The sequence below is a fragment of the Eutrigla gurnardus genome (assembly GCF_963514095.1).
Source record: "Eutrigla gurnardus genome assembly, chromosome: 11".
Taxonomy (NCBI): Eukaryota; Metazoa; Chordata; class Actinopteri; order Perciformes; family Triglidae; genus Eutrigla; species Eutrigla gurnardus.
The window spans coordinates 8,216,460-8,233,519 of NC_139925.1; the positions used below are offsets into that span (position 1 = coordinate 8,216,460).

The 17,060-nt window shown below is 41.2% G+C and overlaps 1 protein-coding gene across 7 annotated transcripts in view; it reads right to left on the minus strand.

Moving 5' to 3' along the window:
• adgrb3 (adhesion G protein-coupled receptor B3) overlaps positions 1 to 16,803 on the minus strand; it is a 106,159-nt gene extending 89,356 nt beyond the window's left edge. For 4 of the 7 annotated variants that reach the window (XM_084021771.1, XM_084021769.1, XM_084021767.1 and 1 more), the window contains exons 1-2: positions 16,328 to 16,801; positions 13,817 to 14,585 (exon numbers count right to left, since the gene is read on the minus strand). In XM_084021771.1, coding sequence (XP_083877897.1) covers positions 13,817 to 14,570 — 754 coding nt within the window. In that variant the 5' untranslated portion in view covers positions 14,571 to 14,585; positions 16,328 to 16,801. Of the gene's footprint in view, positions 1 to 13,816; positions 14,586 to 16,327 lie in introns of all 7 variants that reach the window. The other 3 variants (XM_084021768.1, XM_084021770.1, XM_084021772.1) reach the window with 3 other exon arrangements.
• Positions 16,804 to 17,060: the final 257 nt, after the last annotated feature.

A 17,060-nucleotide genomic window follows, 5' to 3' on the forward strand; every position in this document is an offset into this window, starting at 1 on the left:
CAATGGTTTCCATGGATACCAGCATTCTTAGATACATTTGCACAGACAATTGCGAGTTTGCTCAATATCACTATTTTTAAATGCTTTTGCAGGATTGAAATGTTCAATCCACCGTACAAATGAATATGTCAAATACATCTTCGGCTTTTGTTGTGACAAGTTGTTTTTTTTTCAAACACTTTTAGATAAAATGTATAATGTGCAGTAAAAATACTACAAATCAACCTCAATTTACTGAAGAACGTTCTGTCTTTACTGCAACAATAACAAGTCCAAGGCATTATGATTTCACATGTTTACTTCATTAATGTTTGCTTTAATGTAAAAAAAAAAGAACAACAGTATTTTGTTTGAAAACATCCAGTCTGCTCTGATTGGCTCAAGAGGAAAATATGGTGCACCTTTAAATATGGCGTAAGTTCTCCTGAGGTCCCGACCTTTGAGGGGGTCACGGGATTAGACTGGGGTTGCCAGATAGTTATGGGGGAAAAAAGTCATATTAAATCTTAAAATGATAATACTATAGACCTGATTATTCTAGGGGGGGAACCAATGTTTTAATGAGCCTTCACAAGATGAGCCAACTCTGAATGGCTTGATGAATCACATGTTCACTGATCTCGACAGTCAAAAAAAAAACCTGATTGGATTTTACAGTTTGTGGGTTTGTGGTAGTGACTCCAGATACTCAAATGTACGTGCACAAGAGTTTTCCATGTCTCTTTTAAAGTGGCTTCCAATGCATTGCAAAAGGAGACACAATTTTGTAATGCAGAGTCAAAAATCTAAGTGCAAGTAATGTTCATTAGTGACAGAAAGCAAATGCAGCTCAGAGGCGGGGTGAGAATCACAGGGCGATTATTTTCTACATTATCACTTCAGTACCATTTGCTCTATATTCATTAGCTTGATATAATAGACGCACACACACTGTGGCAGCTGTGTACATGACCTCTTTTCATAGATGTGCCTTTCAAAGAGACCAAATCAAAGGATTATAAAACTGCTTCACACATAGAAATGGTCTATTAAGGTTTCCTTGGGAAACAAAGGTGTCTTTGAATGCACCAAATCAAAGACTAAACCGATTACAGAAAGTGAACACAGAAATTATAGGGCAGCCATCTTAGATTTGCATCACAGAGTGGCAGAAACTACCCAGAAGAGAGCAAAAACTGTGGAAATGGAAGAAAATCTGACCTTAAAAAAAAAAAAAATGTGAAGAGATGATCAAATGGAGGCCAGATTAACCATTAACAAATTAAAGATAACAAAAAGAAATGTCAAATCCATATAATGAGCATGTAACAATCACTTACTTTCCTAAAATGATAGCTAATGGTAGCAGCTATGACTCTTTATAGCAAACAGTTTATGAAACATAATGATAATGTCATCAGCTAAGATACAATGAAATAATGACTGTAGTATAAAATGCAGTTAATGTTTCTAATTTGTTAAATATGAATGCTGTAATAGTCATATTTAATGCAACATTAATTCTTTATCCCTACATATGCCTTATTTGCATGTGTTTATATTCAGTTAATATGCAATTTGGATTTTAAAGAACACTGGGATTTGACACACATTGTTTAACACCATACATTTCCTTGTAGCTCACATCATATGAATGGCATTGGCGTGTAATTTTCTATCACTCCCTATAAATCCTTATGTGTGAGATGCCATACATGAGGTTTAAATAACCAGACAGTGAAAAGTTAACACGGAGCATTGTCGCTAAGGCCACAGCATGGTGGCAGTAACACATCTCCATCATCAGAGGGGGAAACGCTGATTCTGACACACTATGCTTGGTTGACCTCTTGTATAATCCAATCAAATATTGATATACTGTTTATAAGATTGTAATAACAGATGAACTCAGCCATGGGAGCTTCAATCCACAGTTTTGTGGGTCAAGATTCATTTGCATCTTTTTGCAGGAAATATAAAAAGAGTTACAATACAGCCCTTCTGTGTGGTTATGTGGTATAACTCCACACCAAAGAGAAAATCACTGTATCATAAAGGGCTGCTCAGAGTGGCTGTGTATCCTCACAGTGAAGCCACAATTTACTGAATGCACCCTGAAGACACTGTTATATCACTGGAGCAAAGTATGGCCTCACTTTGCTGCAACTCACGGAAGCAAAAAAGAAAGATTTCTAGCTGGTGTTTTGTTAGTATTTAAGAATTTAAATGCAGCATTTAGACATTTTGTGTGTGTGATTCATGTTTTAAAGCATGAGATCACACAGTGTATGCCGTTTGTAATTCTCATAAAGCAATGCTTACTTTCTGAGAAGTAATTATGTGATCTCAGATGACATTTGAGTGATGTGCTTTGTCATTATTTCATCTGCATATTTGCTTTTATTTTCAATTATACCGTAGTGTTGTGTACTAGAACTCCAAAGATGTCAGAGGATTCAAACTGCCTGATCCTTTTGAGTGGAGGCTTTACTAAAACCGAGCAGGGCTATGAAGTTTAGACTAGTTCTGGCGCTACAGTATTGATATAATAGTCCAAAACCATCTCCCAAGTGCTTCAGATTCATCAGTCACATTTCATTATGGCTCCTGTGCTCTGGAGCTCTTTGTCTTTAATACAATACTGCAGAGAGCATCTAACCATCTGATACCCCTTCTGTATTGGCTGAATAGATAGGACTCCCCACAGCAGACTTCCACTAATTTGGTGGAGTGCGATTTGCTCATTTCACTGTGTTTAGAGAACTCACGCGCCATTCTGCCATTCAAACCTCGAGGAGATTGTCAGTAAATTAAGAATTAAGGAGTATTTAAGGGAATTGGGAGTCTATACTCAAGTAGCGCTATTACATTCTCTAAGATATAATTCTTCATTTAAGTACTTTGTTTTTTCAGCATTCATTTAGCAGCAACCTGCAAAGACACTGTTCTCTCAGGGAAGATAACAGCATGGGTCGTTTGTTCAAGCAGGTGAAAATGAGCTACATGAGACTTTCTTATGGGAGGGGAAAGCACGACGGTTTTCAATCAGATTTCTTTTTTGCAACCAGAGTAGACGCTCTCTGCTGGCCATTAGATGGATGAAAGCTTCAAGCACTTCTGCATTGGCTTCACCTTTAAGACCAAGAGATTGCCGCCTGGAATACAAGCAGTCTTGCAAAAAAGATAATATCCAGACAGCTATAAAATCACATTTTTTGTCTCCAATCCAAATTTAGGACTTACTGTCCACACTGCTGTTTATAAGTGATCGATTAGAAATAGTATATTCAGGCATTGTGACATCTGCACTGGTTGCTTTGGGCTAAGTAGGTTTTTTTTTAGTGTCGGACCAGAGTCAGACCAGCATGCAACAAGGCCAGATGAGGAATGGAGATAAACCATCCCTTTCTCTTCATGCCATAGCAATATCTAGTTGAGGTGCAGAACCCTGCCAGAGCACCAGACAGCATCAGTGACAGATGAGTTTAAGATGTGCAGCAGCGTTGGCAGGCTAACCATGCTCTGAATGTGACATCAGCGTTTGGGTGTTGGTTTGGGGCAAAGGACGGTCTGAAATCTGAATTAGAACAGGCAGAATATGATACACACACATGGCATCCAGACATTCTCATATTGTGTCAATGTGGTTTAAATCTGAATTGTAAATTGTGTCCAGAATTCATGAAAAAGTCTCAAATCCTATCTGGATATGCCAAATATCATATAAGCGAGAACAAATTCCATCCTCCCATTATATATAACTGCATGTCCTGAAATAAATAAAAGCACACAACAAACGGAGGTTACATGGATTTAGAAATTTGAGTGCCATAGAATTATGATTCCACCAATTATTGAGATAACACCTGTCTTCAGTATTGCATGTAACACTTGATCATTTCTGTCAGTGAAATGGACAGAGCTGTAGACAAGCTGACAATCTGGCACACGAGGGTGAGCGTTTCTGAATCTAATTCTCTGTTCCATAACACTTGTCCTAACAGGGAGAGGAGCTGGATACCCACAATGCTTTGCTGAGACATACACACAATGTCAGCTGTTAGACAGTGACTGCCATTACAGAAATCTGTCATACATTAGTTCTGCCATTTGATGAGGAAAAACAACCATAATAGTAGAGTGCCAAACCTGTCATACACTTGTAGGCATTTTTGTTTATTTCATGTATTAGTATGTAATACTGTGACTGTTTTCATATTTGTGTGTTGGCTTTTGAGTCCTTTTGTGGACAAGGCATGGTGCTGTATTATAACAGCTGAAAACCTGTGGTTTGTATTAATTCCATCAAACATTACAGCAGTGGTGGTTGCAGACACCTGGAGGGCACTCCATTGCTCTCAGTAGACTTGCACTTTTCTCAGTTTGTCTACTTTAAATGTAGTCTTTCTGCTCTGTGCTCTTATGAGATTTTACTAAGTAAAAACAAGAAGAATGATATTAATTTGGATTTTCCTGATCCTGAAATTAAGTCTGGGTTTGCTTATTTCCAGCATTAGGAAAAGGCTCAAGTTTCAGCATCAGTTTGGGAATAATATTCAGGAGATAAATACATTTTGATTTGATTTTCCAAATTCTAACTTCTTAAGTGGCTGGGGATTGTGCACTCACTAGATGGTAATGTTGCGCTGCTATTATGTAAGTGTACGCTGCCCTAGATCATAGTATACCATGTAAGTTTAAAGGCAGCATCCATTACAGCTACATGAAGACACTTGCCTTGCTCTGCAGAGGGATTGCCAGTGAGAGTAGCTACAGAAGCCCCCCGAGGATAAAAAGTGGATTTTGCCTCCACTTTACCACATAGACTTCTTCGTCTATGAGTGACAGACTCATTTGCCAGGTTTTGTGGGTGGATGTTTATGCAAATGCCTCTCCTCTGTGGGCTGAAATAGCCATCCGGTGACAGGCCAAAACCAACTGGGTTGAAATGCAGAAACATGCAACGGAGAGGCTGAAGGCAGTGCCTAATTTACATTAACATCTCTGGCCCCACACAACAAGGGCTTTATAAAATGTACCACATGAATCCAGCCCACACAGAAGTTAGAATATGTTTTTTTTTTAGCCTATTTCTAAAAAAATTGACAAGAAATATGCAGGACATCTGACAGTGATTATCCACCCTGAGAGCTTGAAAACCTTGCCCTCGCTTCGGAAGTGTGAAGCAAAGCTGCAACAGCCTCGTGAATGTTTTCTTAGAAGGATGAATAGCACGGATGCCGAGGCGCACACTGAATGATTTCGCTTTCTAAATGAATTTGTCACATGAGAATCACGATTGTAGTTGTTGAAATTTAGTTTTCACAATGAGCTGAATTGTTCCTTTCTGCTGTGAAGCAAAGATACCGAACCTTCATTTCACACTCAGTTCAGGTTGCATATAATGGAAGAAAATACGTGGTGTTCCCTCTTTCCTCCTGAATGAGACAGCAGGACTGTTTTTTCATGGCAGGATATCAGAAATGATGGTTACTACTGAATTATGCATATGATGGCAGTGAACAAATCTAATTTGTATAATAAGAAGATGAGACACTCTTCTTCATCTACAAAGACTCATTGCTTGTTATGTTTGCATTCATATAGAAACCTTTTTGAAGTCAAAGGAAACAAGAGCAACAACGGCCTCTGTTGCTTTGATTTATAAGGTCCACTTATCTTTAACTCATAAATTGCAAAATAGAGACCGGATTCTGTGATGTCAAAGCAAGACTTGTGATTACAAATGGAAATGTCTCGTGATAAGTATGCGTTGCTTGTTGTGGCGACGAAACGGCACCGTGGCGTGTTGTACAGAGCGTTTGACAAAGAGCAGCATCAGCTTCAGCCAAGTCACACACTACAGGAAATAATGCAGCACCGGCGTGCTCCGTGATGAGACGTAGGATAAGTTCTCTGCAGTGGAAAAACAAAACGGTCGACTAACATAAAGTGCTTATTAATTGCATATTATTTATTATGCAAAACAGCCTTGTGCATTGCCATAATCTTAACAAAACCATGCAATATGTGTAAGTATCCGATTTAAAAAAAAAATGCATGGTAATTCTGAAAAATTAAGGAAGCATAAACACAATAAATGAAACAAATAAAATACTTGCTATTCAAATGTTTTTATTCGTAACGTCAAACCGGCTCAGCCATCTGACTGTCTACAATGCAGTGGTGGTTGAGAATTGTTGCTTTGTGTTATTCTTATTTAATGGGAAAAGCTCAAAGAGATGAATAAATGCCGGAGTGCTAAACAGGAGAATCTGTGGCATTTCAGGAAGAATTTATGAGGAGCTGTGGGAGCTGGCGCAGTGTGAAAATACAGGCACACAAATCTACCACTGTTTGGAATTCATAACAAGAATAATGCATTCAGGTGGAATACACACTCTAATAAATCAGACGTGCACATTTCCTCATTGCTTATGCAAGATTTCACCAGTGACGTACTACAGTTTTGGGGACTCGCGTCAGAGAATTAGATACGGCATTACGTAACCCATTACTCTGATTACGGTCTCTGCTCTAATAAGACCTTATTATGGGCACGATCTGCTACTCAAAGATTTTATTACAATTGCATTTATTGTAGGCCGTAAAGTTTAAAAAGGTGGACTTGTCACCTCCATGACACTGCCAAAGTGATGGAGATGGGCTCTGGGCTGACGCACTAAATCAAGAAATGTAGGTTTGAGCCTTTCTGGGCAATTTACAACTACTTTGCTCTGATATGTTATTGTCAGTGTCAGACTGTCCTAAGTGCTTTTACTCAAGTACTGTTCTCCCCGCTGCAGTATACAGGATTCAAAGCATTAATATAGCAAACCATAGCTGTACTTTAGTTAAGTAATATATATCGCCACTTTGTATTTCACTACAGTTCAGAGATAAATTTTCCTTTTTTTAGTCCATTAATTTACAACACAAATAGACATGACTGAATCAAACAAACAAAATGCCTGCTCAGAGAAGCCATTTGATGACTAAAATGTCCGCAAGTGACGGTCAGAAATAGAAGAACCAAATGAGGTCGGCCCAAGTTGAAGGCTACAAAAGTGGAATACTGTTATATCAAAGCCCACTACAGTACCTCCTAATATGTTCAATAAGGAAAGTAAAGAAACGTGGGATGGGCATTGGACATATACTGAACATCTTCATGGTTTAGACAAAAAAACATGTTATTTAGACATTTTTTAAAGACAAGAAGGGAAAATTGATTTCCTCTCTCTTTCTCGGAATAACACTTTTTCCTATGACCGTTCAAAAAAGAGGGCTTTGTTGTAATGCTGGGAAGAGTCGAAGCATAGTCGGAGCAACCCAACAACACAGAGACTGTCAGGGATTAGTCAGACTCTGGGTATAAGTCTGTCATTGACTGTGTATCTTAGTGGCATTCCCCTCCCCTTTCGCAATCTGCTGCTATCTATTTTTTTTGCAAGAGCACCTCTGCTGAGCGCCACAATAATGATTGGTTTTAAAGAAATACAAACAAGCCAGAGTGATTTCCCCCCCCCCTATACCAGAATGGGTAATGTGTGGAGCCAGACCTTGCTCTGGCGCTGACACAGCACTGTAGAGATAGGTCTGGCTATGTGGAACTAGTCAGGGCTGAGCTGTCTGCTGTATATGTCGCTGTACAAATGAAAAATGTCATCCCAGAAACTCTTGAGCTTGGGGCAGTACCAGAAAAGATGACCTATGGGTCCCGTCGTTTGACTTTAAACTTTCAATTTATTCATGCAGTCGGTTTTTGTATGTAGCCACCAATTATCTTCCTGTGTAATGCTCTCTCGATGTCTGAAAACCATAAATCATGTCTGCGCTTTTTTTAAATTGTATTTCAGGTTTTTCTTCCAGGCTTTACTACATTTCATTGCATCCTGTCCTGCACTCGCGCTGTGGCAACACGAGGCTTGGATTTACTCCGAGGCGGTTTTGCATCACAGTGTGGTTATAGTGGAGAGTTATCACTCTGACTTCCAATTGCCACGCTGCTGAAACAGAGCCTCGAGACTGAGATCACAAATCCATGTCAAGTGAACCACAGTGTTCAGTGCTTATCTGCATTCACCCCACCGCCAGGCTAGCATTGTTAGCATCGAGGCTGCTCCTACAGGGAGCAATGGATGTACATTAGGGAGCGTAGCCAAATAGTCGAGATTGATGACTCACGATAATGAACTAAAACTAAAAAGTATGCCTCACAAGTGAGATTGAACAAAACAGAACCACATAAAATATTCATTCTGCATCAATACTACTACAGCACTACACTGCTGTATTGGTATGACTGTGGAAATATTAGAGCACCTAAAAACTAGGTAATAACAATAATAAGACTCATAAGAAAACCTTGCTTCTAAGGAATTCAACAATTCCATCTGTCCTAAACTTGTTCTGCAGGCTAACCTTGAGAAGAGATATAATAATAATAGAGATATATTATATCTATATCTCACTTGATACATGACATTATGCTATTTAAAGCCTGATGTTTTGTTCAACAGGAAGTTGAAGTCCTTGTCCAAGGTTTTGATTCAGACTTTGCTTAAGTGCCACTGGTGCACAGAAATACATGACATTGCATTTTTCCACCCTTTATTTTCTCATGAAAGTGGCTGTGCCTTGTGAAATAACCAAAACTAATTGAAATTTGGCAGGTCATTTTATTGTTCATGTCGGACCCCATCTCTTGTTTTAAGAGGCTATTTGGGAAATTAGGTTTTCAGGGACTCTAATAAAGCAATTATCAGAAAGTGCCGTTTGGTATTATACACGACTGTACAAGTAGGCATTTTTTATCTTTTTAATCCTTTAACTCGCCTTGGAAAATAAAAACCACACAAAGCCTCATGTGGTGGACCCTATACTTCCATTGTGTCATAAATTTGTAATGGCTGGGAAACGTGGACTTTTTTGTGGTTCCAAAGAGCCCATTTGCATCCATGTGTGACAGCGTGAGCGGTTTAAGCAAAACTTTAAACATGGTAACAGTTTTTTGTGGTTTTATATCACTGTGTAAAATGACTTAGGAGTCACCTCGGAGCCTCATGAATTTTTATACCTAGAAACAGCGACTGGGGCCATTTGCAGAATATACAGTTTATATGTGTATGTGTTTGAGACACGCAGGTAAAAGAACTGCTCGCTCACTTCCAGACTCCATTAGTTTCTTTCTTCCAAGAATCACACTCTTGTTTGACCTCATTTTAGCATTTTTGTGTCACAAAACTGACTGGAATCCACCCAAATTTGCGTATTTGATTGCAGCATAACTTAATTGTTCCACAATCTGCACCTTACTTTTTTCTCCTTTTTTTCCCAATAAGGAAGTTTTCAGCGCAGGTAATGGACAAAGACAGAGGTTGGCACTCGTGCTAATTCCCAAGGTCCTACAGTCCATTATGCTTTTTGTGTTGGGCTTCACTCCCACGTACTGAAGCATTTCCCTCTCAACACACCTCAGGCGTTTGTATGCAGATGAATCAACACAGTAGCTACAAAACCAGGGAGAACATACCGTATCTAAACATCCAAGAGCAGAACATGACCACAATATTTTCAGTCGGCTAAAAAAGTGGGATCATTTCGTCCAGGGGGGGAATTGAGCCATGAGATGTGCAAGATATTTACCAAAGCTAAAGACAAATAATGCCTGTCTAAGATTAAACAGATTCTGTGTTGTTGAGCTGAGCTCTCTCCTTCACTGAATTGGAACTAAAATGGCCTCCAAGTGTACTGAACAATGGGGGTGAGCATAATGCAGTGTGACTACTGAGTGACTTGACTGAGATCCAAAGTGAATAAAAGGCCTCACTATGTGAGGCAGCTAGGCTGAGCTGCTGCAGTGCTCAGGACTTTGGCGGGTGACGGTGCATTAGAACGCTTCACACACATTTCATTTGCCAATAAGATCCTATTGCCATTTTCCACATGGCACACGCTCTGCGTCCTCGGAAACCGCAATGATCAAATAAGCATCTACATTTGGTCTTGTAGTGGATGTGTTCGATTATATGAAAACCCTTTTGCAGCAACGACATGTTAAATTCATCCCCCGCTGCCAGTTCAGTGGTGGTTGACTTGAATCGCCCTCGTCAAAATGAATAAATTGACATGTTGTATTACATAATTCATGTAAAAGTCAAATCTGTGTTCAAGTGTGAACAATTTTCAAACAAAACAGAGGATCGGGACCCAAATCGGTGATGTCACTTTGTGGACTCATAAAATATTTATTATAATATTTTACATATATATGAGCCTCAGTTCTTTGCCGCCTAATCGGTTTTGAAACAAATTATGAACCCCCATCTCCATGAAAGCATCTTGCCATCACATTTTTTTCCCACTTATAAATCAATGACAACGCGCAAATGGGGGCAGAGATGGACGCCGTTATGTGAATTGAAAATAATGTATCAAAATAATATTTGGACGAAGCAGGATGACCCTTTTTCATTTCTAAAGGAATTTGTAAAATAGGCAGTGGCCGTATGTTTGGGAGCAGAGAGCTTCATTAACAGGGAACACCTCAGAGGATACACGACAAAGCCTCAAACAATGAGTTTCCTTGACCCTGATCCTTGAAAACTGGCAAGTTCCAAGCAAACGAAACAAAGACTTAGCCAAGGGCAGACTATAGGCTGAGCCACAAAATAATACAATGCCTCATGGTGTTGTTTATTTCCTCAAGCCAAGTGCAATTTGAGGATGATTTGAGCAGTGCAGTGTGAATTTGAGGATTGTAAGCTTCGGCGGGGGACTTGGAAAGGGAAAGGGCAGATATATCTGGGTGAGAGCTGCAAAATATGTTCTACCTAGCTTTTCTTTTATCCAAAATGTACTACTTTAAAACCCCCAAACCAGATGCACTAGCTGGAGCATATCTGACCATTAATTGGGGTTAAAGTAAACACCCAGGAAACAGGAACTGTAAGAATTTCATGTCTCTTCTATGATTCAGAATCGATTCAAAGTCGATTTAATGTCTTTTTTTTCTTCCCCACTATATTTTTTTATTTTGTTCTTTACGTATATGAACATTTGTACAAAATCAGACTTTCATACTATGTAATAATGTGTCAATCTAAACACAACATGAAGCAGCGTCCTGCTCTTTCACTTAATGTTTCACCTTTTGTGTTGTTATCGCCACCAGACATTTAACCCCCCTTTGTTTTGTTGGAGATCCTCTCACATTACATTTAGTTAAAGCCCTCAAATATATGTATTGATAAAAAACCTCCATCTTCTGACATTTTGGGAACCAATCAGAGACTTTAGTTTTGACTTTTCTTAAAAGTAATTGTGGGGAATTGTAACCGCAAGACTTGAAATAATGCAAACGCTAATGATATACAGCCAGCTGACACAGACAGTCACTCATTCACCTTTGGGCTGCTCAGAGTCATCAGTCCACTCGACTTGCATGTGTGGGGATGTTTGAGGAAATCAACGCCAACACAGAACACCAAGAAAACATAACAGAGGAAAATTAAATCCGCCTTCCTTTGTGTGCAACTGTGGTGCTTCCTTTTTTACATTTTTTTTTTTTACAACTTATTTTCATGAAATGGTTGAATGTAATAAAAATGAAACTGCATAAATGAGTCATCCGAGCAGTACATCTGTTTAGGATTTCATTGTGTCACCGTGGTTCTGAAAATGTCACAATATCAGGAAGGAGGTCTGTCCTTTTGTCTGCATAATCACCTTAAATAGCTAAGAGCTTTAACCTTTAAAATGTTGTTATCCTCCGTCTGTGAAACACTGGAGGGGCATTTTCAGTGGCGTGGCTGGAGTATACAACCTCCAGCCCCGCGCTTCTTTGATGTGCTCTAAAGCCGTCCTCTACCAGGAACTGAGAAGATCAAAGACGGGCGATTTTATCAAATGGAGCCCTTGTCGACTGTTTGTAATGCTTTATTCTTCATCAGGAACACCCACTCTGTCACCACGATGCCACGGGAGACACAGTGCTCTTTTAAACCCAGTGGTGATCTCCCCGTTATCCAGATGAAAAAGGGATTTATTCAAACCTCCCATCAACCCACCCTATAAATAGAAGCTTGTGGAAAATCTTCTGAGAGGGGGGGAGAAAAAAAAATAAGCTGTGTTCTTAAGCCGTTATTAACATGCTGATAGAAAAAAATGTCAAACGTTATTTTGGAGCAAGAGAATTTTCCGTGGAAATAAGCATAATGTTTCCCGGTGAATTGTAATTTAAACCTGAGATTCACTAAATGATGAAATTATCTAACAGAAACACACAGCTGAGTCATGCATTCTGATGTGACTTGACTGCAGGCTGAGTTCTAATGGTGGTTTGAATGAGAAACTATGCATTATTGCTCAAGGGCTCTAGTGAAGGGGGAGGGGGTGGGGGGACGATACTCCAAATTAGTTCATCATCCGGCTTGATGGAGGCTAACCACTTAATAAATTATGTGGAATTTGCAAGAGTAACTTATAAAAGCGTTAAAAATACCTTTAGGTGCGGTAGTATGTAGGTTTCGTATTTCTAGAAGAAAAACAAAAAATCCTGCATGAATTCATCTGAAAATGTGATGGAGCAGTCAGCGGGAGTCAACCAAACAGCTGAACTGCTGTAATCGAATGTTCACCTGCTCTTCTTGATTAGAAAACTGCCACCTGTTCTCCGGGGGTGCTATTATAACCACTGTTATTTTTGGTAAGTGCCACGAGGGAGATAGCTCCATAACAGTTCCTGCTATCATTATCCACCCACCCACCCCCCGAAAAAAAAATAAAAAACAAAAAAAATCTAAAGGTTGACTCATTATTTTTGGTTCAGCGTGTTGATGAATGCCCCTCCTTTATGTCTCACGGTAAACGCACACCTCACCTCTGAAGTGTGCAGCGTATTCCTCTGGGGCTTTCCTGTGCTATCTGTTAGAATGCAAGCAGCTATGTGTCAAGAAGGCCTCCCTTTGTTATTCAAAGGGCTACACAAATGCTTTAACTACAAAAAAAACTCCCCCTGCCACCCGGTGTCACTAATGAACAAAATCATTACGACCTTATCATTACCATTTACCGTTCAGTGTTCATTCGGCTGTCGTCTACCTGATATGGACACACGTGCACACGTTTTCCTTTCTGTGTGCTGACTATGTTAATGGTTGCTCAGCACCAAACGGTGTAAACACGTTGCATTGCTCTACGGCAACACCAGACCGTTATCATCCCTATGAAAGATACTCTGATTAGTATCCGTTGCTGGAGATTTAACGTGGCACCGGACTCTTTAATCGCATCCACGAGTTTTAAACGTCGTAAGCGCTGCCGCATCGTTCCATGTGACGAATAAAAGGATGCGTCCGATTGGCCACTTTTCTAAGGATGACAACTGACATAAATGTATAACACCCACAAATATATCTTTGGATTTGCAGCCATTTTAACACTGTGCTTATGTGTAGGGGGAGGGAGGGGGGGATTGAGGGGGAACAGCCATTTTAAATTCACAGCAATGATAGTGCTTTTTGAGTTCAGTCCAACCCAATGAAAGACCCCCCCCGTAGGTGGTTTTGGTTTGTGCTGCTGTGGTCATTACTACACCCAACTCCTCTGGCAGCTTAGTTTCTGGAAGTTGACACATTCCCCGAGCCAACTGCAGTCTATCAACTATGTGTGCTCTTTGTTTCATGGGCCATCACACTTCAAACATGCAATAAGGGCAGAGAAGGGAGTGATTGACGTGCACATTTGACATGATTACTCTCTTATCTATGCATACAGTAGTCCATTAGCTCTACGTCTATGTCAGCATATAGGAGGAAGAGGACAGGATACTCACCTTCTTTAGGAGGCCGTTTCACCTCCGCGCTCAGGTTGCAGACCTGCCCGGCTTGTAGTTGGGGCGACAGGCAACCCTCCGTTTGTGGGTTTAGAGGTAAAACCACGTTGTTGAGCATGAGCACGTTGTCTGATTCTCCGTCGCCTAAATGCTGAGGACATGTGCATTTCGTGTACACGATCCCACACGTCTCCACTGTCCCTTTCTCTAACTTCAGGCAGTTTTCCAGCCACGTACAAAGCACTTGACACCCAAACTGGCTAGGGCTGGCCTTATTCAACACCAAGAACTCCACATTGGACTTCTCCTCCTCATCCAGCTTTTGGGGCGTCAATCCGTTATAATCATAGGGGAAAACTCTCCGTAGTTGAACGAAATTCTTGTCATACAGCAAAAATACATAAATATTCTTCGAATCGCACAGGTACACTATAGACTCGTTGACTTTCAGCAACTCATTGATCTTCTCGTGGGAGTAGTGATCAAACTGATAAGCAAGCAAAGAATATTCAGAGCAGCTCAAGTCTCGCTTGTATAGTTTCAGGTAGATGCTGTATTTGGTAGGGTCTGGGTTCTCCAGCGTCCATGTACAGTTTGTATAGTTCTTAGGAAACATTTCAGTCACCGAATACGATCCATAAATGACCCCCTTGACCAGAGTGGAACACCAATAATCTTGGGCGCCAGTTAATCCAAACATAACCAGAAGATAGGTGGAAAATATATAAATCAACAGGTTTCGAACAGCCTTCATCCTATGTCATTTGGCCTGCAAGGAGACACGGAGAGAGTTACACAAAGGAATTTTTTTTTTTAAAGCAGAGGACAAGCGCATCAATCACACTTAATAGACATCATCTGTCAAGTCTGACTGATGTGCTTCACACATTTCTTATCACGTTCTACCATGAAAATGGAGGGGGGGGGGGGGGGTACGTTAGCCTCAGCAACGTGTCTTTTGCATCTCCATCCTGTCTCCCTCATTACTTTGTGCGAACATTGCCACCTTGTGGTTGCTTCGGTCATTATTTATTTATTTATTTATTTATGGGGGGGCTGCAATAATGTGAGTCATTTAGACGTTATGAATTGGGTCGTATTTGGTGTGGCACAATCCCTGGAGATATTCAAATATAGATGTTTCTGCAAATCAGCACATCAAGAGACGAACAGGGAGACAGAGAGGGGTCTCCAAAGTCGGCGCAGTCCTCGCGCGCTGTCACATGAAACCGCTCATTTTACGCAGTAACCACACAATCTTTTCTCGCCTCCCCCCCCAGATCAAGCTGTTTTCTTCGTGATTTAGTCTGTTTCCTCACATGGCAGTTAAGATGATGTGACGGAGACAAATTCACAGACGGAGAATGTCTCTCTGCGTCTGGACACCGTGGCTTCGCTCCTCCCGCGCGCGCTCTCGCTCCTCTACACGAGCCGCATGTCTCCGAAATTCAGGGCTTGACAATTTTGACAATGCAATTTGATAAAGAGCCACTGTGTGTGTGTGCACGCGGTCTCTCTCTCTCTCTCTCTCTCTCTATCTGTGTGTGTGTGTGTGTGTGTGTGTGTGGTTGTGTGTGCGCGCGTTTGTCTGACCGCGTGTGTGTGCGTGTGGTTTTTTGCATGCGCGCACCTAAGTGTGTTTGCGCGCGTGCGAGAGGGAGAGAGCGCGAGAGAGAGAGAGTGAGAGAGAGAGAGAATGCAATGCGATGTCCTGATTGCTTTAATCCTACAGGCAATGCAGCTGTGAGCAGTGTCACGGCGGGACGTGCACGTGTGCGTGTGTCAAACTGTGTGTGCGTGCGTGTGTGTGTGTGTGTGTGTGTGTGTGTGTGTGTGTGGGCGTTGAAATCCCAAGTAGGCTATAGATCTCAGTGTCCAGAGAATAGATCCATTTGCATGTACGTCTCTTAACTTCTCCTTATTTCTGTCTTATGAATGATCAAACCTGCCCGTCTCAGCACAGCAGCACACTGAGTTACATAAGGATCGGTAGCAGCAGTGTTTAGTGAAACCAGCTTTTTCTTTTTTTCTTTTTTTTAGTCGCGATTAATCCACATGATTCCGCAAGATTCACGGCCAGGGCTACTCGAGAATCAGTATTCTGGAGACGAGGAATCGGACGTCAGGAGACGCTGATTTTATAGCCGGGGCTTCTCAGAGCAATTCCGTCTCGGGAGGACATCTGAATACAGAGACACGGGCTGCATCTCATGCAGTCAGTTCGACGCTCGGCGATTTAAAGTGATTTTTTTTTTTTTTTTTGCCTGTTAAGCGAGAGATCAGCTCTTAAAAAAAAAAAAAATCAGCTGTTAAGCACCCTGGACTAATGTGAGCGCATGAAAGCTCTAAAGCCATCATGTTGAATAGACAGGGCACATATTTAACAGGGGGGAGGCTAAACTTTAACTGAGGGGTGACATATGAAAATGAGCTTCTGCTTCCATGCAATCACAATACCATTCATGATGATTGTAATAATAATAATACAAAGAAGAAGAAGAATGCTCTTACCTTACACTGCGGAAGCTATGGCTATTTTTCCAACATACTTGACCACATCCTTTTTTATAAATAAATTCTGCAGCCCTCCAGTGAATCAATACTCTCCATTCCCGACAATAGAAGTCCGGCGCAACAAGATGCCTCAATGGGTGAAAATAAAATGCGTTACACTCCGGTCTGCCCGCTCATATCCCCCCCGTCTTCTTCTTCTTCTTCTGGGTTTTTCCCATCAAAACGGAGCGCAACAACACACGACAGCCACGGAGAACGAGAGAGAGAGGGAGAGAGAGAGAGGGGGGGGGAGAGGGAGAGAGAGAGAGAGCCACACACACGGAGGGAGAGAGCGAGAGAAAGAAATTCTTGGAGTGATGAAAAGAAGAGAGACAATTCTTACAGTATTACCATACATTAATTCGGCACACTCCGCGTCTCTATTCCCACTGATGTGTTTTCTCTGGCAAGTCGCGCAAAGCCCCCCCACTGGAAGAAAAAAACCCGGGGGGAGAGAGAGAGAGAGGGAGAGGGGGGAGAAAAAGAGAAGCTCCGTAGTGGGTGGATGTGAGATGTTGGGGGGCTAGTAAGTTGAGAGAGAGAGAGAGAGAGCGAGAGAGAGGGAGGAATAGACGCGCTTTGCGTGCTGCTTGCAGAGCTCCGGGAGCAGGCTGCAATACACGTCACACACTCCGCCGCTAAGATAAAGCACGTACGTACGCTCTTTACTGCCGCTGCGTCTGGCACCGCC